Here is a 25,547-nt window from a genome sequence, read left to right as displayed (position 1 = left end):
CTTCCGGCTAACTCCCCGTTACATCCTGGGCATGACGTGCTGTGGTATGGAATACCTCTTTGGTCAGTTTGGGTCAGGTGTCCTGTCTCTGCTTCCTCCCAGCTTCCCCTCCTCCCTGGCAGAGCATGAGGCTCACAAAGTCCTTGGCCAAACCAAAAGATCGCTATCAGCTCTGTTCTCGAGCCGAAAGTCAAAACACTGCACTGCACCAGCTACCAAGGAGGAGAAACATGACTGCTACTGCTGAACCCAGGACAATGTGAGACCAAGATCTTTGCAGATGAAGGCCTCCCTATGAACCCTGTGCATCTGCACCAGCCAGTAGCAAAGTCAGCTCTCATCTATTTACAGTGACTTATGCCATCGGCTCCAGCACACCTTGACCATTCTCACTCGTGTCAGCACAAAGAGCAATCTATCGAGGAAACAGAGTTTGCTCAATTATCCTTTCTAATTCAACTCGTATTCAGCATTACTGTGCTGACAGGGAGGAGATACATGGGTACATTGTTCTGCCATCCATCACCTTGTTTACAGGAAGTATATTCTCAGTAGCCATAACTATTGCAGATTAAAGGAATTAGCGAATACTGTGGAAACATCCATGAATCAGAACAAGAGATTTACAGGGATATGAAAAGCCACTGCTCCTGCGAATTGTCTTGTGTCTGCAGTGCTTCAATCAGTAGTTTCAGTCCAGTGTTAGAGAGACTGGCTAGTATCAAAGTTCCCAGGATGACTGCACTGTTTTGCTTTAATGACAATACAAGCCCTGACATAATGACTACCATGCTTCAAGGTTATACCACACAAAACTTTCCCTTGTGCTTAAGAAAACAGGAGATAAAATGACCTGCTGTCTTTTTCCATTTCTGTATTTATGGGCACATGTAAACATTAACACCTCTGAAAGAGGATAAAATGGGACAGAAACCAGGGAGGTTGTGACAGCAATTAGGAAGAGCTCTTTAAGAAAAATCCATTTTGGGAGGGAGTGAGGTTACTAAAAATAACACTAAACCTTCAGCAAACCAGGCTTTTGTTGAAGAACACTCCAATTTACTACACTGTGACCTTCAAGAATGGTGAAATAAAGGCCCTCACTTTTGAACATTATTCAACAGTATGCAACATTAAGAGTTGCATCAAGATAAAGCAGGAAACTCTGTTCTGGTAGGTTAACCTCAGCCAGCAGCCAAGCACTTGTGTTACCGCTGGCTCATTCACCTTGCCCCCATGAAGGGACGAGGGAGAGAACAGGAAGAACTTTAAAAGGGAGAACATTCATGGGTAGAGATAAGGATGGTTTAATGGGGGGGGGGGGGGTGGGGAAGTGGGAGGGCAAATTGATGCAAAGGAAATTGACGCAAAGAAAAATCCCTCACTCCACCTCGCAGACAGATCAATGCTCAGCCAATTTCTGAGCAATGGTCACTTTGGAAGCCCAAAGTTTCCTTTCTCCTCCACCCCTGCATTTATTGCTGAGCATGATGTTATATGGTACGGAATATCCCTTTGACCAGTTTGGGCCAGCTGTCCTGGCTTGTCCCCTCCCAGCCTCTTGCCCATCCCCAACCTACTGACCAAGGGGGCAGAGTGAGAAACAGAGAAGGCCTTGATACTGCATTAGCTCAGCAACAGCCAAACTGGTGTGTTGTCAGCTTTGTTTTAGCTACAAATCCAAAACACAGCACTGTATAGGCTGCTATAAAGAAAAGTTAATTCAAACCCACCCAGAGCCAGCAGAGTAAAAATGGCTGCTGTCAGGTATGGGCAAACCTGCCACATCTGTCTCTAGGAAATTTAAAATACAAAGTATATACATAATGCTCAAAACAGGCACAGTGAATCACATGAAGTACCCACTTCATAGGCTGATTCTAAAAGGAAGAGGGGACCTATAAGTAAATTTAACTTATCTGGTAAAGTAACACAGAAAATAACAGTAAGAACAAAGAATTAACATTTCAGTGGCCAATTTCAAGATATATTCCTCAAAACAATGAATCTGATTCTGAATCTACAAAATCCTATACAATTTGCAGAGCTTACCACAAGAATAAATGCCTAAATTTCACCCATGCCCTTAAGAAATCCTTAAACCATAAATGATCAGCTTTTAAAAATCTGTAGACAGAATGCACCATTGAATACATTTAAAACAAAACAAAAACCAAACAGAGTATTTTAATGAAGCTCTGTGGAAAACATGATGAACAAGTTATCTGAGAGAATGGTACATTCAGGGTTTCCACAGTAACAAAAACAATGAAAAAAAATTAAAAATAAGGCAGCTTTGTAAAGGCATGTCTGAAAAATCAAAAATTAATCTCTGGGAGGCCTGGCATACATTTTCATAGAAGGGACACCTACAGTGTTGGATGCATATATGCACTTACACATGGCAACAGGGCTCTAAGGTGCACACTTTGACCTAGACTCATCAATGGGAGATAATGCATGCAATCAGGTTTTGTCTAAGTGCCTAGTGTACAGGTCCCAGAACCCAGTTCAGTGTCTAGATGGAGGACAAGTTCTCCTATAAGCCTGCAGGTGCTGTGAATATGAAATTGTAATCCTGAGCTCTTTAAGAATACATTCATCACAGGCTGCTCTAGGGTGGCCAGTGACTACGGCCATCAGTTTCTAAACAAAAATGGTAACTCGGACACATCATATTCAGCTGAAACTTCATCCATCTGCTTGCCACAGTAGTTGACAGCATTCCTGGCACATTTCCAAATCATTTAATTTTGTTAAGTGCATTTACTGAAGAAACAAGAACCCTAAACTGAGCAACACAGAGCCCTCATAAATATAACTGCTTTTCTCTTTTTTTTTTGTCCGAGTAACAGTGGGAAATGAAAAACCACAAGGCTGAAGGAAGTGAAGGGACTATTTATGTAGCATGGGAAAAATTAAACTGAGATTCAATGCTTTAAAGTGGGTGATATCTGTTTATCAAAATACTTTTGTTGTATCTCTTTTGCCTTTGAGTATCCAGTCTGTCTGCTAAGACTTAGAAACAGTGATGTGGTGCTAGATTCAGCCTTTGGATTTAGTGGCAATCTGTGTGAGTTCTGCCACTACTTTGAAACCAAAATGTTGGTCTTGCGTTGCCAGTTGTTAACAAAATATACCAACGTATCGCATGTCATTTTTTGCAAAACTACTCACACATGTATACAATATGGAAAGATGTGTGGGACTTGGATTTTTTCCTTTTCTGCACATGAGATACAAATAGCTATGCATAACTGTTTATTCCTATTAAAACAAAACCTGTTGAACAAGTGGGATGTACACCAAGATGTGGTCTGGAAGGATAACAGAAGCAGCCTGTGAACTGAATAGCTAAATTAAGCAGGAACTCAAACCACTGATTTCTACAAGTAGCTTGAAATAACATGCACCAAGGAAAATAATTTTCATCGATTCAAAGCAGAACTGTTGGCTCAATAGTGAGTCTGCCCTTAAGAGAGGCTAAATAATGTGTTCTGCAGCCACACAAAGTACTGGGGCCTGCCAGGGACCCCATGCCGTATTCCAGCAGCAGCACAAGGCAGTGCCAAGTAAATGCTGAAATTCAATATACAGATAAACATGATTTGCAGTTTCACTGCTCTTCTGTTAGCAGAAGTTCTAGCTGAATTGGGCTGATATTTTTGGTAAGCTGTTGTTAAAGTGTAAGAAGACAGACTGAGGTTTCTTGCTTTAAGCCTCTTGCACTGGCGTAGCTGCACCAAACAGGCAAAGTTATGCAAGCTGGCAATTTGTTCCTGCTATTTTCAGCTAATACGCCAGTTGGTCTTGCCATGCTTCACCCTCTTCAAGGTCCCTTTGTAGTTTCCAGACTCCCCAGGTTTCCTGTCTTCTGCAGTTAATTCACTCTAAGCACTCTTCTAGCAGCTGCTTTGGCCATCATGCACAGTGTTCTCAAGAGTTTACCAGAAAGATCTTCCTCTGCATTAATCTCCTTTGATCTTGGCAAGGAAGTCTTCGGCTTCTGCTGTGTTTCTTTGTCCCACATGGAACTAAGTCATAGACTTTGCTCCTGCAAACACTGCAGGAAAAGATACTACCAAAGGCACTAAAAAAAAACCCATAAATAAAAGAACCAAAACCCTAAACAATTCTACCAAAAGCTTAGGTCAAATAGCATTCAAAGATGACCTACCCATTGGATACATAAGGAAAGCACTATAAAGGCATGATATACACTTTGTTTTTATATGCATAATTCGTCCTTGCTTCTACAAACATTATTGTATGCCAACTCCTTGACAATATCCATCTCCATATAGCATGAGTGAGAAATACTCCTGCTGCTGAACTCCAGGCATCAAACAAATCCTCAGACAGATAAAAGAGGCATTTACCTCTCTTCAGTGATTGTGCAGAGTGTTCAGTTTCCCTGGTACATAATTTAAGCACCTGACATTAATAATGCCTATACCCAGTGAAGTAAACCAGGTTTGCCAGCTGCCTGAAGACCTTCAAAGGTCAGTCACAGCTACTGTAACATTGGCAGAGCATTTGTAGGGACAGTGGAGAGTGGAAAAAACTTGGAAGATAAAAATAAGTCTTCAATGCCCACCAAAATATTTGGTGGTATTTAGGTTAAAACAGAATTTTCTGTGAATATTTTCATTCAACATTTCAAATAAACTTGCTTTGGCTACACGCTCATTCCTGTCATGCCTGATTTCCACTAGCTTTTGGGAGATGTATATTGTGTATCAGCCATACATTAATCCCATGCTCTCATTTTATGTAACAGTTATGTAAAAGTGCATGTTGTTGCATAAGCAGTAAACCTCCAAACTTGTTAACATCCCAAAAGCCCTGAGAGTGCACCTCTGCAAAGCACTGGGGGCTCTGGCCAGAATGCGCACACCCGTGTTCTTTGCACACAGGCATGCACCAAATACTCTGCTGCAGCAATGGCAGCGTGCTTCCCATCTTTCTTCAACACAGGCCCAACACAACCAGCCACTGGGCTCTGCCAGTAATTTGTGTTGCACTTTCTGGCTAGAAACAAGCAAATAACAAAACAACCCACCTCTCGTCTCCTTGGTTTATTCTAGGTCCAACAGTGCTCTTGTCTGTCTCCTTGCCCCCGCTTTACTCCACAAAAAGCAAGAAATCAAATGATGTTGCTGATTGCTTGGAAATGAATCAAAGCAGTCAAGCATCAGGAGGAGCAAAGCCTGAGAGAAGCATACAGATTTTGTTCTAAGCCCTGCATTTGCATGTTCTGTAATACCAAAGCTGTAATACCTGGAATGACTTACAGGTACATGTGTACTCTAAGTACAGCAATACATCACACAGTAACACAACTTCACAGACCCTCTGAACCTCAACTGAAAGAATCACTATGGAAGAAGACAGACCACTGCAATTACCTTGCTTAAAATTTTCACTACCCAGAAAGTACTAGATGGAATCATGCTGCAAAAGGCACAGGAATAGGGTATATCGTTTTATCATTGATCATGGCAGAGCACAAGAAATATGATTTCTTCTTATGGTGAATGCACTGAGCTGATTAATTCCACACTTACAGGGAAGCTAGACCACAGGAGTCGAAGAAAGCCACAGGAAAGCAAATTGATTGTGAAGAGAGTATATTTCAGAGCCTGAGAACAGAGCAGGAGCACTTGTGTGGGCAGACAACAGATGCTGCTCCAGACTTCCAGCAAGCAGCAAAGCAGGGAGGGATGGGTAAATGCTGGGGTTGACTTCTTGTTTTAACTTAAACAACTGGAGGAACATAACAATTTAAGGCACTGCCCCCTGGATGGCTTTTCTGTTCCTCCTGAGTCTCCAATTCTTGTACTTTTCTTTCTCTTCAATACTCTCATTTCCCCTGAGTATGCACTCATCAGCAACTTGCATTCCCCAGAAATCCTCCCACTAGCTATTTGGAGAGACATTCATGCTGGAGGGCATAACGCTCTTCTAATACGTAGATGCCTTTAAAACCACAAGTCATCTTAAGAAACCAAATGGCACAGAGGTGCATGAAGAATTTCTCCAAGGCCTATTTTGAAGGCAAGTGAATTCAGCCATCTCACAAACATCAGCAGTAATTTCAATCCAGTGAGCATGTTTGGCATTCTCAAAACCTTCCCCCAAACCACACACCTCTGCACGTGCACTTCTTCTAAAAATGTTTTTTTCTTGGTCTGTTTTTATGCTTACTTTTTGCCCTCAGCCTGTATGATAAAAATGTTTTCTGGTGAGCCCTGGAGAACCAAGCAGACCAAACACTAATACTCATATGGTATTTATTTAGAGGGGGAGAAAAATCCCTTAAGTTGAGTATTTATGTTATTTTGAGCTGGTTTTATATTTTATGCATACATAGTGGAACTGGAATTTCAGGGCTGGCTTTTGTTTGCATTCATCATGAAACATTTGTTATATGAGCTGCTGCTACTGCTACCAAAACAGCTGCTGCTCACCGCCAGAAAACTAGAGACCAACTCAACAGTTTCTTTCTTCCTCTGCTAAGTGTAGCTGGCAAAGGAGGCCTAGTATTTCTACATAAAATGACCTTTTTTAGCTTCACTGTCATCCTTGACACCTTTTGCCTATCCAGAACACGGACTTGAAAAAGAACAGCTAAATCAGAGCAAAAGCAGGTATGTACTGATGCTCCTGAATCACCTACAATTAAACGCAGATCAGAAATACAGCTGTATGAACTCCCTGCTTTGCAGCTAGGGCAGCACCTCAAGTATGAACATCTTTTCTTCAGCTGCTCTTGAGACTTAGCCAGGATTTAGCCTTTCTGTCCTGCGTCATCATTTTCTGCCATCTGGAAAACTGAGCCATGGCTTGATCTAGCTTCACAAAAAAATTTCTTCTGCTTCCCTGTGCAGAACGTTATACCCACCCATATGACAATCTGTGTACTTTCCTACCCACCTGGGCACACACCAGGACCCAGAGCATCAGCAGACTGCAGTCCTGAGTGCCTAGGACAGACCTTTTTCAACTGCACTTAAGCTGAATTTTAATGCATTGTTTTGTTACAACTACTAAAACACTTCAGTGTTATTCTTGTTGCTTCCTGGTAATTTCATATTGGCAGTAACATCTCTCACCTCAGCCTTATCTTTTTAAGAGAACATTTATCCCAAGCTGGAGCACAGTCCCTGCAGGACTCCTCTGCTTGTTTAAAGTAAGGGGAGTCTATCAATCAAGTAATGCCTATCTCTTTAACCAATTTTATCCTGCAGGAAAACATTCTCTCTTGTATCCTAACAACTTATTTTCTTTAAGCGCTTTTGGACAGAGATCCTGCTGAAAATCACACCTCTACCATCTCATATCCCTGTGCTTGCTGACTCCTTTAAGGAACTAGTTGATATTTAAGGGTCTACAAATGCCATACAGACTTTTTCCAACTATCTATTAATCCATCTTTATTATAGTTTCTACCAGTACATAAATTGGGTTCTTTCATCTGTTTCTATCCAGGCAACCACTGCAGCCCTTTAAAAGCCTGGAGTCACATTAACTACCTTTCACTTCTCCAAAGTAGCTGCTGATTGAATGACAGGACACACCACAGCACTGGCAATCTCAGTTTCAAATTGATCCTTGGTGAATACTAGCTCTGACAGCAGCACTCCTGACACTGCCAATGAGTAAAGATAGCTGAGGAGAAAAAATAAATGCAACATGCTAACACCAAATCTGTTACCTGTATGGCACCTGCAAGTAACTGAAATGTTGAGTCCAAACAGTACAACTCAACAGATGAAATTTATAAAGTGCAGTAATAGTTGTGCAAATGTTGCAGATAGAAAAAGCAGCCCAACTGGAAAGAAGACACTAATTAAAGAACACAACGGGAATGCAATTTGGAAGAAGGGGAGCAGACAGGGAAGATGAGCACAGAGAGCAGTGGAGGGGAGGAAACTCTTTTTTACGACATATGTGAATTTGTGATTCCACCCCAATTACAGAAAAAAAAAGAAGAGAAAAGAAATCTTTCTACCCATATACAGCAAAACCTTCTTCCCTTGCTATAGCTTCTTGGAGAGCAAATTTTCAAGAGGGACAGATCAAAAAGCCGGGGAAATTCCAACTGGGAGAGCAAATAGGGAAGCATAAAATCCAAGAAAAGACTCACACTTAGAAGAGCAAGAATCCAGCACCACAAACTGCCTGCAGGGCAGGTAAAGCAAAGGGGCTTGGAGGAAGGAACATAGGCATGGTGTGAAGCTGTGTGCAAGGGAGCAGATTATCCCCTCAGGAGCACTGGCTGGGAGACATACCAGAAAGACTCCTGTAGTAGCTGAGAGTTACACTGCTAATCTATCTCCTTCATTTTAATTCTTACCACTTTGTAATCAAGGGCCAGCACTGCACTTTGCTGGAATTTATTCTACTAATTCTTTCCCTTTTCTAACAGCGGTAACAGTGGTCTTAAAATGACTTAGAGCTCAATACACTGTGTCCTCTGGGAGTAACTGCTCTATTTGCAGATGCTCTCTGGGTATGTCTCTTCCCTGTGAGTGCCCCCCTCCATTTCTCCCAGCTATTTTCTGTCTTCCTCTTCCCAGCCAGTTCTAGTTCTAGAACCTAGTCCTGATGTAGTTGAAATAAACCTTTTAGCTTTAATGCTTTTAGCTAGCTGCATGCCAGAAAATGCCTTGCTATAATTTCACACCTAACTTGTCAGAATTTATACTCTTTGATGTTTTCCTCATTTTAATTATTACAGCATTTTAATTATTACAGCAGCTCATTTGTATCACTGTAAAAACTAGATTATAAGTCACAGTGTTTATGTGAAACCCCAATTAATTCCTTAGGAATGGCTGCTTGTCTCTACTGTCCAAAAAATACAGGTAAAAGCATTTTTATAGTTAAATTTCTTTTTTTTTGTAATTACTTTAATATTTTCCAAAGCATTTCTGAGCCATCCAAGCTATTGGCTCATGGTACTGCCATTGTTCTTGCAAGATGCCTCACAGATATGCATAATCAGCTTAACCTGAGGCCTATTCCATCACTGATAACAATAGGCAGGATTTACAATTAGTGTGACGGAAAAATACAACAGACTTTTTTTGAAAACTGAAAATATTATGTTCCTAAAAAGCAATGTGAACAGTGAGCTCTGTGATCTTCTCCATACTGCTCTTGTGTCTTCCATGCCAAAAATGCCCAGTTTTCAGTTAAAAGATGTTTCTCCCTGAACACTGACCCTGAAAACATACTGTGGGACACAATGATAATTGACCTAAATTCTCAGTTGTTTTTGTATTATGATTAACAAAAGTTTTCCAGATTCCAGCCTTAGTCACCTTGTGCAACTTGCTTGATTCCGTGTAGGTGAAATGAAGACCCATGCAAATATGCTGTAGCTGCAGCTGGGAACAGAAGCAGGCCTATTAACTGGGATTTACGGCTCTGCCTTGTCCTCTATGCCTTCTGTTGCCTGAATAGAGGTCAAAGTTGTCAAAGAAGCAATTTGCATAATCTGTTACTGCCATAATTTTCATTCAAATGCTATTTTTAAAGCAGAAGCCGCAACAGAGGTTTAGCTGGAATGTTACTGATTAAAAAAGCATTATGATGTTATTTAGTAAGTTAGTCAAGAAGGAATGAACTGTCATTGCAAGCTTTAATTGTCTGTCATTAAAATGTTTGTGGTGTTTTGCCTTCAGTGACCCAGGATTATTTATGAGATATAGCTAACACTGAATCTGAATGCAGCTTTCCCTCTGTGCCAGAGCTTTAACAAAGCTTCTTGTCCATAGGTTTTTCATTTTGTTATATTAGGAACAGGAAACATCCAAAAGATGCATCAGGGAATCAACCTCAGATGAATAGCAGGAGCACTCTTACAAAACACATCTTTAGTGACTGATATGCTTATTAGATAAACCTGACAGTTGCTTGAAAGATACCAGCATGAACCCTTCAAAATGATCTCCTGACACAAAAAAATTCACATGAATTCTTGATACGTGGGATACAAGGGTTTGGCTGGCTGCCCCCTGCGATTTAGACCACAAATAAGTTTTTTTTTTTAACTGCACAAAGTATGAAATTACACCAGTGTGGTTTTAGTCCAAAACCTGACAGGCCATCAACAGGTCTGATGAAAGGAAATTGAAACAATGCAAGCATCATGAAGACGTGGGATGAAATGAAAAATATGGAGGCTGAAGTCTTTTGGAATTGCACTAAATGATGAAGACAATGCCAGAGGTGGTCTCAGCCTCCATAATCCTGCAGGTATAAATGCATTATACAGCAAGTTTAGAGAAGGGAAACTGCTCATGATGGAAAGGCTCAGACAAGACCATGCAAAAAAGTAATGCGTGTTTGGCTTCAAGTAAAGACCTTGCCAGTCAACGGGAAATAGCAATATGAAAAAGGTAGTGGAGATGTGTAGGAAAAAGGTAGCAGACTGCAGAGCACAAGCACCGTATATACAACATGTATTATAGCACAAAGAAAGGAAAGATTCTGTAATTCTATGAAAAAATACTTAGCCTATCTCTACAATACATTGTTGGTGGTGGTGACAATACATTGTCAGAGCCAGTCTCTGAGCTCAATTGACCAGAAACTTTTGAAGAGAAACATCTGATCTAGGTTTTTCAAAGGATGACTTTAAGGGAACATGGGCTTCACCTGGCACTACAACTCACTTCCAAGAAGAGCCTTTATAAACTCAACTCACGTGAAAATCCAAGCCTAAAATAAGGTTTTAAAAATCTGCATTGTAACTGGCAAGCAGATAAACCATATCCTTCTCTTCCATATTCAGTGGTGAGATCTGGAAGGTGGCCAGCCCCCTCAAATGCCAGAAGGGCTGGGCAGAGGCACTGTGGATCAACATTGCCCTCTTCATTCTTTCAGTTCACAAACCATGCTCTATGCCCTCTATCCCCTGGCAACATAAAATATGTCAATTTCTCACCTGATCTAAGTGTTTATTGCTGCTGCTGCTGCACTTATAAAGTCAACCACCCATCTTGACTCTAGAAGAAAGCAGAACCATAGTAATATGTCTGGCAGATAGACCTGCAAATCACACTTCACTGCCCCATGAGCTCAGGGAGCAGATCTACCCAAAGTGTCAATGTCACAGCAGACTGTCAGCTACATCACTTATCTCAAAATGTGCATTCATTTTGGACCACAAGATGTATTTTTATGTAAAAACTCTGCTGCATGACCATGCACATATGGGCTAACTCCAACCAGTAGGGAATCGTAACTACAGAAAACTTGAGCCTGGGTGTGTACAAGCTCCACGTGGGCTTGGAAAGCCATGCCTAACTCTCTTGCCACACCTTTACTGTTGCTCATATTTCAGCATTGAGACTGATGCTATCTTAGATAAATCTTTTGGTGCCATAATTCTGTCTCTCATGCAACCCACAGTCTGGAGTGGCTTCACCTTCCTCAGCAGAACAAGAACCACAGCTGTTATGAGCTGCCAATCTTTGCTGCAGGACTTGCAACAGAGAAGCTTGTGCTTCTGAGGCAAATCTCCCAAAGACCTAATGGATCTTTTGAAAAACATGAGCCCAAAAGTGCTCAAATCCTTCCAAGAGCTCCTATTCTTAAAACTGCTTAATTCATTCAAAATGGAATTTGAAAGCTCTGAAAGACAGAAAACAACATCTTTTCCTTTTATGGCACTGGAGAAGGAAAGAAGATTTCCACTGATTGTGCTTATCACTGATTGGTGCATCCAGTAACTTCAAGGCATCCCAGAGCAGGCAGTCTGGTTTTGTCCCTGCTCTCCAAACATTGTATTTTCATGTGTGAAGAGCTAAATGAGGTATCTGCAGCTTTTGATAATACCTTCATCTTTATAAAACAAAACAGAGAGCTGAATAAATGCACAGAATGTCCTAGATGCTAACGGGAACAAACACCCTTGGGGATATGCACGGGGACTATTCCTCTTTCCCTGCCTTTTTTGCACACAGAGAAGTGGGAATTTGTTTTACAAGAAACAAAACGTGTAATTAAAACTTTTCCTGGAGCTTAAACTGCCCGTTTTACCATACACATTGTTTTAGAGTGTTCTTCTATGTAATTTTGACAGTTCAGACTTCAGAGGGAGAAGAACGGTTTGTTCACATTTCCTATTTTTATTTTCTATTTTCAGAACAGGATGTTGGGTGATAAAGAAGAAACCGCCACCCAGGCAGAATGTAAATTCACATGTGCTGTTACCACTAGCACTATGCTCAAGTCCCTGAAAGTCCTGAACAAGCAGGGAGATTACACCACCTTCTGGACAAAACTTTCTAAGTCACGCACACAGTTTGCTCCATATAATGGATGGGAACATGCCGCGGAAGCATTGTACAGTTAACTACTCCCCAGGTCCAACCTCATGTTTTACCTCTATGTGAAATCTAGAATTTTCCTCTTCTGCAGAAAACTTTCATAGACAGAAATTCCTCCTGAGAATATTATTTAGGGAAAGCGCCAAGCTGCTTTGGAGTGTGAGGTGAAAAATCAGCATGTTTGGAGTCTCCAAAGGTTTTGAACATTTGAATGTATTTGAAGTTTTCCCAGATTCTGTTTTAAGAAAGTAGCAGATGCAAGGAAGTGATACAAAAAAATCTTATATAAATTTAATCCAAGCTGCTTTTATTCTCACATCAAGAGTGCAGATGCTTGTGGGAGAGAGAAGGGTTGTGTATTTGCGCATCAGAGATGAGCAAATATATTCTCTTTCTACATATCAGTCACAACCTTGTCCAGGAAATACAGGGCATGAGAAACAGCAGACTATTAGAAGCTGCACATCACATGACCTAATTTTTCCTTTCCTTTCATTTTGTGCTGAACAAAGACACAATATAAGATGATCACTATTTAAGACACTGCACAAAAACCACTGCCTCTCCTCCATCAGACTTCTTTCAACATTTCTTACCCAGAATTTTTGCTCTTGGAGGTTTTGCTGGCAAACACTAGAAATTACAGTTTCTCAGAGGGAAAAAAGAGCAGTGGGATCTTCCAGCCCTCCTTTTGCTTTCTTTCTATCACATCAACTTTTCCAGCAATAACTTTCAGTTCCAGAGCATTTCCAAATGCACAGCATCCACATCTTGCCAGAGCAGCCCAAGAAAACGGTGGGAGAAAAGCTGCCACAAGAATTTAGTACTAAAGATATCTACCTACCTAAGACAACAGGGAGCACTACTAACAAAGTGATGTCCTGGAAGGGGGGATAAGGAAAGAAAGAAAAGCCTTTCTCACCCTTCTCCACTTGCAAAGAGTTTTGTTTTGACAAGGAGTGGGAACATGTTCTTTTCCACTTCCAGCACAGGAACCATGGGAAGGCATGCCCCATCTTCAGTGCTGCCCTGGCACAGCAGCAACCTTCGGCACTATGCAAGACTTCCACCCTTTTCCTAACTCCTTCGAATAAGGCTTCATCATCTACCTCATGGGACTTCAGCCTTGCAAAAAAGACAAATGTCAGCATCTCTCTCCTTACTAAGGTTAAAGAGAAGGGGAAGCTTATAAACAGAAAATGTCAAGACTCACTAGCATTCATGAACAGAATGGATTTAAAAAATCAGCAGGATTGTACTACCCAGGATATTACTACTACAGCTTAAAATGTTCCCTGTAAATGTGATTCTTCTGGAGAATAACATTTTCACAAAAAAGCACATTTTACGGTTTACCTGTACAATATATTTTCTTCCAGCTGACAGTGTGAGGAATTTCCCTCAATAAAATTCACTGTTTGAAAAGCTTAAACCAATCTTCTTGCTTTAGACTAAGATGTCCATATTCTCCATGCAAAACACAACTTTCAGGAAACATTTTTTTTTTCTTTCCCTGGTATTGGGAAGGGTTTTTTTTGTAGGGCTCCAGGTGCCAAAGAAAATTTATGAACTCCTGCAGAAAGGTGAGAGGATATGGGTAATAGAAGATCATTTTATAGCCTATTCTTTGACATCCTGTAAACTTTTACCCCATACTGCAGAATTTGACAAGGCAGAAAAAAAAAAAATCCATGTTTTGCTGTCTATAGATAAGGTGTACTTTTCTACCACTTAAACCCACCAGGATACAAAACCAACACTCACCCATTTCAAAAGAAACTGTGTAAGTATTCTGGTCACCAGCCAGGCTACCAAAGTGAGCTATAGCCAGCAAAAATGCACAGGACTAGCAAAAATGAACAGGACTGACCAATTATTTTTCCATCAGTTGTGCTCCTGAAAGTGAGGGGAGATGTAAAGTTATGCTATAGCTATTTCAGGCCTTTCAAAGAGTTAAGGAAAAATTCCAGATTTTAAGTAAATATAATCCAAGGCTCTCCAACTGGTCCTTATCTGCTCCAATGCTAGGCAAAAAAGAAAGAAAAAAATTGGAGCAAATTTTATTGTATTAGCAAAGAAATCTACTAAACACAGCAAGATCTTTTATCATTACCATTATTATTATTATTATTACTTATTCTACCCATCTATCGATCCATTTATCTATCCCCTAATAATCTGTCTGCCACTCCTGACCCCCACTCTTCCCTTTTGATCTCATGTCAGGGGTAGTTCTAGCTGTCAAGGCAGGAAGAGTTTGTCACTTTAGACAAGACAGACATCAAAAAGAGAGCCAACATTAAGAAAATACTTAATTTCAAAGAGAGAGAGGAAAAGGAGAAAAACAGGAAGCCTGTAGCTCTAAAATATTCTGCACGATAAAACCAGATTGGTTCCAATGGAAGCTTTAGCACCACAAAGAACTTTCACATTGTTTTGCACATTGATATAAACCACAGAAGTCAAAATATTTGACATAGGGATTAGCGAAACACAACGTTTTTATTAATGCAATGAATAAAATTATCTTCCTGGTGTCCTCTGACACTAAAATTTCCTGTCATGAAGAACTGCCAACTTTTTAAAACTCACAACTTTTGAGAAAAATTGGTGTGTGTTTCAGATGTGACACCATTGAAAAGAAATAGCCATCAGGGAACAAATACACAGCAGCTGGCAAGCAAAACATATTAAATATCTCAATAACCACTGTTAGTGATAATGTCCAAACAAGGCAACTCTTTTTATTTCAGTTTTTATTTTTTTATTTTTGTATTTTACCTTTCTTCAGTTTCTTTCTGCCATCTTATGTATAATAAATGATTAGCATCACCAGCAATAGCACTCACGTCTGGATTAAGCAGTTACCTTTGTCATTACATATACAGACACACACACACTCTGTGCTCTCTCATGTAAATGTTCCATTATCTATCTGATCAGTAGAGTCACTGTTATACTGACCTTGTGCTTCAGAACAATAGCTGCAAAATGTTCTTGAAGGTAAAAAGGCTACTGATTTTGTTTTCCAGCTAGGAGGACTCTGAGCAAGAGTTCCTTAATAAATGTTGTTACATGCTGTCTCGGATGAGAAATTTTACTAGGCACAGAAGAAATAAAAAGGCTTGAATATGGCTTGCATAGTTAAAAGAAAGACAGGAAAAGTTTCCAGATCTCCTTATTTCTATTAGCAGCAACCTACAGTGAAGGCTCCCAATATTAAGAGCTGCTCTTGGATGGGAGCTGTAGTGATCTGGTGACCACCCAAAGCACCTGTAACAAAGGAGGTGAGTCCCAGGTTTGGGAAGAAGAAAGGGTTTAACCCAGAACTCCTGTAGATATATCTTCAATGCACACATGATTTCGTGGGTTTCATAACATTCAGCAGTTTGCTTCCTAAAATGATAGGTAGCTGTTTTTCATTTTGTTTATATTATGATGATGGTGGGACAGCAATCACCAATGCTCTACTCTGGTTTCTAATCTATATAATCTACTAAGGCAACACTGGATGGAAATTGCCTTCCTTCAGTTACTTTCTGCTTCAAAGCAGCTCTACAAATCCAGTTTTTGAACTGTGTCTAATCCAGAAACTCTTACTGCAGTGGACTTCAGTGCAGAGATTCACTGACCTGGAAATGAAATCACCTTTCACTGTCCTTTTCTCATGTCAATGTATTCAACTGATAAAAGATAAGTTCTGGAAAACCTTTATTTTCTTTATGTGAAAAAAGGAGAGACTGCTGTAAGAGTATCTTGGGTGGAACAGCAGGTCAGAAGGCAAACCTTGTCAATTGTATAGATTTAATCTGCAAGTATTAGTTACAACAAAAGGTCGCCGCACAGCTGGGCAGAGTAACATCTCTTCTTCCCAGCACTTTATGATGCAACAGCAGAGGGTGTTGCAGATCAGGTCTATGGTGTTATTAGGAGAATGATGCAGGATTTGTTGCACAGCACTTGGAATTTTTTTTTTCCCTGGCTGATTCTGTTAAGTTTTTCCTAAGCATTAGCACCAACTCAGAAATAACCTGAAAATAATTGACTGAAAAAGACCTCCAAACATAGGCATGTATGAAAAAAGGAGGGAGTCAACACAAGGAGACCATTTCCTTTCTATTTTTTCTTTGTCAATAAGTGAATGGGAAAAGTAAACCAGAAGTTTAATCCGCATGGGGAATACTGAAGAGGTTAATCTTCAGACATGACACAACACCAGCCTTACATGTGCACTCCCAAAGGAAATCACTGTCCTGAAATAAGGTGTTAAATCTACCCTGGACACTGGAATAACCACAGAGAAGAGAAAGATCATCAAGCACTTCATGATTCCAGGAGACTGCTTATTTCACACCTGATGAAAATCAAGACCCTGTGTGCTGTTAACTTCCCCCATTGTACAAGAAGTGAAAATCTACAGTGAACAGGACAACTGAGGAAGTCCTACAGAGTCTCATTGCAAAAAGAGCATCCTTCTATTGATCCCCTGCTACTCTCTTGTTTAACATTCCCATGGGAAAACCTTGGAGACTAAATCTTTAGGAAAACTTCCACATGCTACAAACATAGGCCTTTTTTGTTTTTAATTTACAAAGAAAAGAGAAATAACTCTTTTCCAAACCTGGGCACTGTTCTAATGTCAATACCACACCATGCTCTTCTTATGTCTGTTACTGAACAAAACAGGTTTATGGCTGGATACAGCACCAGAACAAAGTAACACACACCCCCCTTCTAAATAGCTGCCTTAACTGTTTTATTGAAAGCAGATAATGACTCAGTGAAATCATGTTCAGGGGAGGAATGCCATGCTTTCCCTGTAATATCTGTATCATTGTTAAAAACAAAATCTTCAAAGATGCATCCTGGGGGCAGGGATTGGTGGACAGTCACCCAAAATTCCTCGTTACAGGCAGAAACCCATGATTTCTGCCAAGTGACATTTTACTGTGATAGCTGTTCTCAGTCAAAAGCCAACCATCATCTGCACGCATTACAAACAAAATTAAATGTTAGATCCATGTGTTTTTAATACACAACTTGGTACAAAACACACATTTCAGTGGCTGTAGGCATTTCACACTGACATGAATGCAACCTTCTTGCACCAAGCAAGAAGGGAATTTTTACCCCACCCTGGTTCATATGATGTTGATAGCCCAACCAAATGTAAGCAGGAAATCAGTTCTGCTGGAATGACATGGACAGCCCCACAGAAGCATAATGTTTCCTGGTTTAGGTATAGGACACAAGACTGCCTTCTAACAAAGCCAGCAATGAATAAGCATTGGGAGGAATGGACCGATGCAGGGAAGACGGAACCCTTTCAGATTGACTGCAGAATGCAAATTAAGGGGTAGATTAGGTGCTCTCTGTTTTCATTTCTCTACTCAAGTATCCCAAGTCTTTTCCTCAGCATGCCATAAATACACATTCTTCTTTGTACTTTACCTAAACTCAGTTCCTGAACTCAGAACTTTATCTGAAGGTTCATTTCGTTTCAACTCTTAGTCAAGGTTGAGGGAAAATAAATATCCTGGTGCTAGAGAATCTCCAAAGTGCCCAGCTCCCCAAACCACTTCTTGCAGGTTTACTTATGTAGATATTGCTGACACCATTTTGAGAATATTTTGACGGTATTATTTGACAGCTGAGTATGACAGAATTAAAATACAAGAAAGCCACTCCAGTGGTAAATGGGAAGCTTTCTGGCATATGACAAGGTCCCTGGAGCACTAAGTGCTTGCCTGGGAATGAAAACTACACAGCGACATTGAGAAAAAAAGAGAATATGTATACCCCATCAATCATATCTGCTCCCTGAAAGGGAGATAAATCTCTTCACTGACTAAACAAGACAAACACGGACCTTTCAGCAGCCTTGCAGATTTTGCCAAAGTTTCTGTAAAAATAGCTTTTTAATGGAAAAAGTTACCTGGGTTTTTGTAGATGCTAAGCACATCCTTGAAATAATGAGGTAAGAATCTTTCTAATAAAAGCAGCACATCCTCCAACTCCTCCAGAATGCCCACAAGCAGGAAATTCTCATTAACATTCAGCTTTGCTCTTTCAAGGGCCCATTCACCAGGCTCCCTGTATGAAATTAATGGAAGGAGAGAAAGGGAAAAGAGGAGGGGGAAAGAAAAGTTTAAATATGCATTCATTTCAGAAATTCAAGCCAAGGACACAACTGAATAAAAAAATATTTCGTGCTGCACTTCCAACAGAGCATAAAAAGCCCCCACCAAACCCGAGTGGCTTACTGAGCTTTCCTGTACATCTAGAATTGGTTTGGCATGTGAAAACATGATCACATTAGAAGGACATTAATCAATGTGTGGAAATACTCCATTCTGAAGACATCCCTCACCAAGTTGTCCGTACACTCAGACTTGTGAACTCCTGTATTTCAACTCCGAAGCATGACCCGTCTCACAGGAGGATGACTGCCCTAGGTGATGAAGGGTGCTAAAGTGTGGCAGTGTCCCTGAACCACATCAGGAGAACTGTTGCAAGCAACCACTGCCTGCTGTTACTCAGTGAGTACTACACAGGAGGCTACTGGCCTGTTTCCCACCTTGTCCTTCCTTTTAACTTCTGCCAAAGTCTCCATGAGCTTCCCTTTCCCTTCCATTACCCCTGACAGCCCTGTTGGCTCAGCTACAGATTTCACATTTGTTTGCTCTGGAGATCACCTTAGGGTTATTCTATCTTTTCCCCCAATAGGAGAAGTGGCAGAACACCAGTAAAACTTTATGCTTCCTTCTTAGTTTCCTGGAAGCAGAATTTGGTTATACAAGCATAAGAATCCTAAATCCCTTAGGCTAACTTATCTTAATTATGTCCTGAGAGCAGCAGTCAGCATTCATTTTGATAGGGGATATAATGCCAGTGTCCCAAATTAAAGGAAATCAGCTTTTTCACAGGTTCCACCTGGTATGATGAACACCTGAGTCACATATGCTATTGGAGAGTGGCTGGAGATTGCACCTCTTCTCTGGCTCCATTAGGCTATTATAAATTCTATGCAATAGTCAAACATTTGTCAGAATGTCTTTTGATAACATTTATAAAAGCATATCGCTTCGTACTCTTGCTAGAACAGACCTGGAGAAGGTTTTTCATTTCCTATCACTTTCTGTGCACCGATTTGTTTTCTGGAAGGCCAGAGAATCCTAACAAATCTTTTAAAATTCCTTCTTGCAGCTCCTTGTGAGACTACACAGTACCTGAAGGAAGGGCATGATCGGAAACCCATCTATATCAAGCTACAAAATGGTACTTCAGTATAGTGCTTAGGAACCTCATAGAGCTATGTGGTGAAAGTACTCAGGTATGTGACTGTTGTTAATGGGATTACTCATGCAGACAAGTTAAATATGCGACCATAAGCATTTGCAAGTGAGGCCAAAATACATTGAGAAAAAATGTGTAATGAAAATGAAGTCATGCATCTGTTTTGCTTCTTAATCGTAACTTCACTTATGCCAAAAAACTAAAGCAGGATTTTACAACGACGATACTTAGAAACTGAGACATAAGAAGGAAAGCATTTTCATGTGTTATTACTGCTCCAAAGAAGTATGCCTTTTTAAAGAAATTTTTTAAAACATCTGCAGTTGTCCCACTCTGGATAAACAGTAACAATAAATAAATAGAATACCTCAAAGTTGAACAAACCTAATAAAGAACATGCTTTGACTGACAATATGAAAGTACTTGAAAACAGGAAGATATCTAAAATTATTTACATATTGTTACATTAAAGTTTACTATGTAGAATCAATAATACAGCAATATGAGAACAGACACATTAAGAATGAGCTAGGTCAATTACAGCAGTATAAGGCTGCACTTTACAAGTTTTAAATATGATTACTATTTCTTACACGGACATAGAAACCTGGAATTACTCATATACAGGCCTCATACAAGTATCTAAGCACAGCTAAAACAGGTATTACAGAACTGCAGTGCACTAAAATGAGTGAGCACACACGGCCATTGCCATTCTCACCTTGCCAACCCAGAAAAAAAATTTCCACATAAATATGTCCAGATTCAATGAATTATTCAAATATTACAACAAGAAAAAGGAACAGAAGTACATTTGCATTCCCCTCCTTATGCCAACATATGTGCATGCAGTTGCCACATTCAGTGCTACATTGCACTTATACTTTTCTTTCCAAGTAACCATTGGCTCTTTATTACCAATGGCTGACAAATTGCTGGCAGTAGCTATTGCTGAACAAATTGAGATACCTTGTATATATTTACCTGCATCTTGGATGCTGTCCGCAGAAATACGGTATGATGTAAAATAGCCTAGGATTGGAACATTCAGGGTAGTTTTCAAGGATACATACATTAATGTCCTGTGGGGGAGGAAAGGAAAAAATAATTAAAGAAAGAGAGGTTGAACACTGCATTTTCCTCTCTCTATCAACCAGAGTTTTATCTCATATTTTTTAAAGTCATACCAGAGTCAAATAATTGTGCTGAGGTTATCCCAGATACCTTAAAAGTCATTCACTGATCAAAGTATCTACTTCTAAATATCATTAGAAATATTCAGGAGGGGAAAAAAAAAAAAAAAAGGCAAAACCCACATACTTTTTTATTTCTGCAAATAACACAATTATTATATTGAGGTTTCCATGTGATTCAAAGCCAGGCACCTGGATCAACTTTCATACTGAGTTATATTTAAATATTCAGATTATTTTCAGACACTTCTAAATACACCTGGGAGAAAATCTGAAGTAGCCAGAATAAATCAAATTGAGACAACAGTTATTTAATTTTTCTTTTCCCATTCTCTTTCATTCAGTGATGGGAATGATCAAACATAAGCTGTAATTTCCACAGCTCACTCTTGATTGAAAAACATACATCATTTTTGATTACAATTGTGTTCATTCATCAGATGTTCAGAATTGAGCCTATTGTGTAAACTCCTGCTGAGAAAAGAATTTATTAGAAATTATTTATCATTTGCCTGATTTATTGTTCATCTAATTAGGAGCTATTTATCATTTTTCAAAGACTAGGCATAGTTACTGAACCCTGAGAAACTGTACTCCATTTCTACCTTTACTGTAGCGCAATAATAAAAGTACCTGCAAGCCGATGGAATTGCACTATCCTTGCCTAGTCTAATCAACCCTTACTCTGCAGGCAGACCCACTGATTCCAAAGAGATGTACAGAACAAGAAAAAAAGTGGCAGACAAAATAAGCAAAAATGAAAGGATATAATCTTTGCAAAACCTTCTTTCTTATTTCAAGATGTGTGCTTTTATAATGCAATAAGCTTGATGCACATCAGTATAAAAACAATGACTAATCAAATCCATACTTCATCAAGTAAATAAAATGCAACAGAGAACACTTCAGTGGGCAACAGGCCCTCTGGAAGACAGCAGTGCTCAGCAGCATGGGAGACATGGGAGAGCATCCACTGCTCTCCCAGGGCAGCATGGGGTACAGGCCTCCAGCCGCATCATCTGCTTCTGAGACCTCAATGCAAAAAAGCTCTTCCCAGAACTTCAGCCCTCATGCCTAACTTCAGTAGTGTCACATTTGGGTCTGTAAGCTTTTTAAAGCACATTCCTGTTTCTTCCTCTGTTTTACATGCATGCATATCATATTTTATAAGAACATCAGAAAATCCTGGGCTGGGAAGTAAATCTCATGGTGAGGAATCATCAAAGAAAAAATAAAAGTTGCCATGTGGAATATGAGCAACCTGATTTCCCTTCTACCCCCAGTGTATTCATACATACTGATAAGGGCTTGCCTTAAATACATATGAGAAAATTTATGGTCAAGGCCTGAATTTTGACATTCAAGCCTCTGAGATGACACTAACCAGCCCCCCGTTCTCAATCCTATATTACTGAGAAACATACTGGTGGCACAGTAAGGTAGCACAGGGAATGTGTCCCTCCTATCATATAAAAAAAAAATCTAAAAATAGCAGTTCTTTAAGTTTTATTGTGCTCTTACTATAGATGCCATCAGATATGTTTTTCAGGGATGTTTTCAGCTCTTACTGATACGGTTTAGTAGTGGACTTGACAGTCCTGGTGTAAAGGTTGGACTTGATGATCTTGAAGGCCTTTTTACCACCTAGTCGATTCTATGATTCTATATTTTCAGTTTCCACAAGAACCTGCAGAGACCTGCAATGAATTCATAAACTGGTTGAATTTTAAAAAATCTAAAATACTGTCCTAAGAGTACCTAAAATAATGTTCAAGCCAGCTCGCCCTCAATTGATGGATTAACTGAAAGGCAGAAACACCTACATAAGACTTAAAATTCATTAGTAACACCCAGCCAAGAAACATTCATCTTTTCTCTGAAGAGAGCAAACTTTGAAGTACTTTTTTGTAGAACAATAAACAATTTCCTTCAGTTAATCTCTTTAACTCACAGCAAATACTGTACCACTTGCAAAAAAAGGTGACCTTAGCTTTGAGAGCTTTCTTTCATTCCTCTATAAAATCCTAGGTGTACTGGAGGAAATAATAAGTTTTCGTTGCCCACTAGAATTAACACCTAAGTTTTTTAAAATAATAAATAATTATTTGGCTTCAGAGAACTCCCTTTTCTTGATCCTTAGGATCACAACCATGAATTACAAAACCTCCAGATTCTACTATGGATGTACGGCAATTATAAGTACACCTGAAAATTTAACATGAGGAATCCTAATTCAAATAAAGGCATCCCTTGTAGATATATTTCCATGAATCATCCATTATCTATGGGAAGCCATAAAAACAGCCTTCCTCTCACAACCAAAATGAAAAATACAACATGTTGTTTTTCCATGCCCTGCCCTTGTGGGATATTGCAGCTTCTGTGAAGCCAGGAGACCGTGCTTACAGCCCAGCCACACTGAACGCTCCTTACTTCAGTCTGAAGGTTGCAGATGTGAAGCTGAGGTGTGTCATGAAGGCTACAGAGGAAGCAGCGACCTAAATACCTAAATAAATACCTTTCAAGTTTCCATAAAGGGAAAAAAAAATGAAACAACATGGAAAACCAGTGAGTGAGCCCAGTCTAGGGTGACCGCTCCTGCTCACAAGGCTATTCTTCATGCATTGCTAGTCAGCGGCACAGTCTAGTCCTCACCATTGCCAGCCAAAGAAAATTTTTTATGGAAACTAAACTGTAACACAACAGATTTTTGACCCCAATTAGAGGTGGTTTTACTTCACTAGGTGATACTTAATGTTTCAATTCAATTTCAATTGAGTATTCAAGTAACACACAACAGCAAGACAACCTTATTTCTTTCACATTCTGGAGGGATTTGGTATTTGTGCATCTATGCTAATGGCACTGGCAGCAGATGGCTGTGACATGGGCATCACCTCCCAAACCAGCACTGCTAACTCACACGAAGCAAAGTGGTTCCCAGCCCATGTTATTGTGCTACTGAGCCCCCCCAAGGAGGGCTGCCAGGTGGAGTGATTTGTGCCAGACGGGGTGGGATGGTGGTCCTCTAGAAATGACAACCTGAACAAGTCTATTGGACACCAGTGGAACGCTGCAGAGCAAGCAGCTGGCACTTTGGGGAGAGGCTTCATGAGATGGTGAGACAAAAGGGGGGCACAAAATCACAAATGGAATATAGAAATCTTTAGAATTAGTTTTGAGTAATGTTAAGTTTGAAGGCTTTGTAACAGTAGCAATGGAAAATTACTGAGGTGCATGATACATAGAAAAAAAATAGAGCGCAGCTAGAGAACATACTGAGAATTCTCACAAGATAAATCGTTGTAATTGACATACTTTTAAGAAAAAAAAAACAGTCTAAAAGAACAGGACACAGGATAAGGAGTATCTGGGAACTGCAGGTGTCCGGGATGGGCTACAGTTAAACTAACTGATAAGTAGGAGGACAGGAGGATTATTATGTCTCTGGTGCTAACGAACCAATTAAACTGGTATGAACATCTACTGTGCGTGCTTCAAAGGCTGCCAGAAGTGATGAAGATTGTTGGAGGAAGTAAACGACCCTCAGAGACCACCACCACAATTCTGTACGTATGCGAGGAACTCTCTGGAAAACGATGTAATCCATACGTAGCCTCATGAATACGTATGTATGCCCAGTGGCTATAAAAGGATGGCTTGTGTGGCAATTGGGGTGACACGTTAGGAGGAGCTGTCCCCCGTGTCTCCCGGTGCTGCAATAAAGAATACCTGCTTGTCAGCTTGAGAACTTTGTTGGCAAGTCTGTTTCTGGAGTTTTCTCTGAATCAATGGCAGAGCTGATTTGGCTAACCAGAACATGGGTTTCTGTCCCCAAACAACCCCCTGCACCAGTGGTGATTGTCCCTTCACTCTTGTACAGGCTCCATCAGCTCAGAAAATAACAGAAATCCTTTGCTTTCCCTCTGATGCCTTCTGCTCTTCTACCAGAGGTGTGAATAAAGCAGAGGATTGTCATGGAAATGCCATGATGCCACCCCAGCACTCCAGCTGCACAGAGCATGTCCCCCTCCAAGCGATGCAGGTCATATTTAATGCCATTGCACCGAGAAACAGTCAGAGCATGTGGCCATTTCACCCCAGCACTGCTTGTCCCCCTATGACCAAATTCTGACACCTTTGCAAGAGCCACCCATGGTTCCAGCATCTTTGTGGCACCATAAAATCCACAGATGCCAGGGACTTCTCTTCTTAGCTACCTGGCAGATCTCATGTAGTTACTGACAAGAAAGCAGAGGTGAGCCTTGTGTTTCACTCTGAAGAGGATCAAAACTGCTGCAAAAGAGGACTATAGATGTAAGAGATATCCAGGCTAATCCTTTGGTGGGTCCATGCAACAGATCAAGGACTGCCCTGTGAAGACAGATGTTACAGCAGGTGGAGGCCAGTGACAGGATTTTGGGAACTAGAGCATGGAACAGAGAAGAGCCTGGAGCACCAAGCAGGTAGAACTGTGCTCCCCAAAGACAACCTCTTGTAGCTGGCTTTAACCACTACTTTCCTGCTTAATAGTCAAGAGGTATGTTATTTTAACTTCAACACCTACCTATTTGAAAGCTGAGTTAAGATTTGCATTTTAAAATTAGTTTTCAGTCACAGATAATACTCCTTTCAACTCTTTCTCGCTTGGTGCATCTGCTTTTGAAGAGACACTTCTGAATGCTTTTGTACAGCTCCTGAAAGGCTGCACAGG

At 40.3% G+C, this 25,547-nt stretch overlaps 2 protein-coding genes across 2 annotated transcripts in view; both read right to left on the bottom strand.

Moving 5' to 3' along the window:
• The window catches only part of TAB2 (TGF-beta activated kinase 1 (MAP3K7) binding protein 2), a 313,346-nt gene that overhangs the window by 156,651 nt on the left and 131,148 nt on the right, over positions 1-25,547 (bottom strand). The window lies entirely within an intron of this gene.
• UST (uronyl 2-sulfotransferase) overlaps positions 1-25,547 on the bottom strand; it is a 168,155-nt gene that overhangs the window by 11,494 nt on the left and 131,114 nt on the right. The window contains exons 6-7 of the mRNA XM_061471522.1: positions 20,625-20,722; positions 18,280-18,437 (exon numbers count right to left, since the gene is read on the bottom strand). Coding sequence (XP_061327506.1) covers positions 18,280-18,437; positions 20,625-20,722 — 256 coding nt within the window. The remainder of the gene's footprint in view (positions 1-18,279; positions 18,438-20,624; positions 20,723-25,547) is intronic.

The sequence above is a fragment of the Pezoporus flaviventris genome, unplaced genomic scaffold (assembly GCF_033815535.1).
Source record: "Pezoporus flaviventris isolate CSIRO_AGI_PZ_B2104156 unplaced genomic scaffold, CSIRO_AGI_Pfla_v1 ptg000066l, whole genome shotgun sequence".
In the NCBI taxonomy this organism is placed as follows: Eukaryota; Metazoa; Chordata; class Aves; order Psittaciformes; family Psittacidae; genus Pezoporus; species Pezoporus flaviventris.
This window is presented reverse-complemented; position numbering and strand designations above follow the sequence as displayed.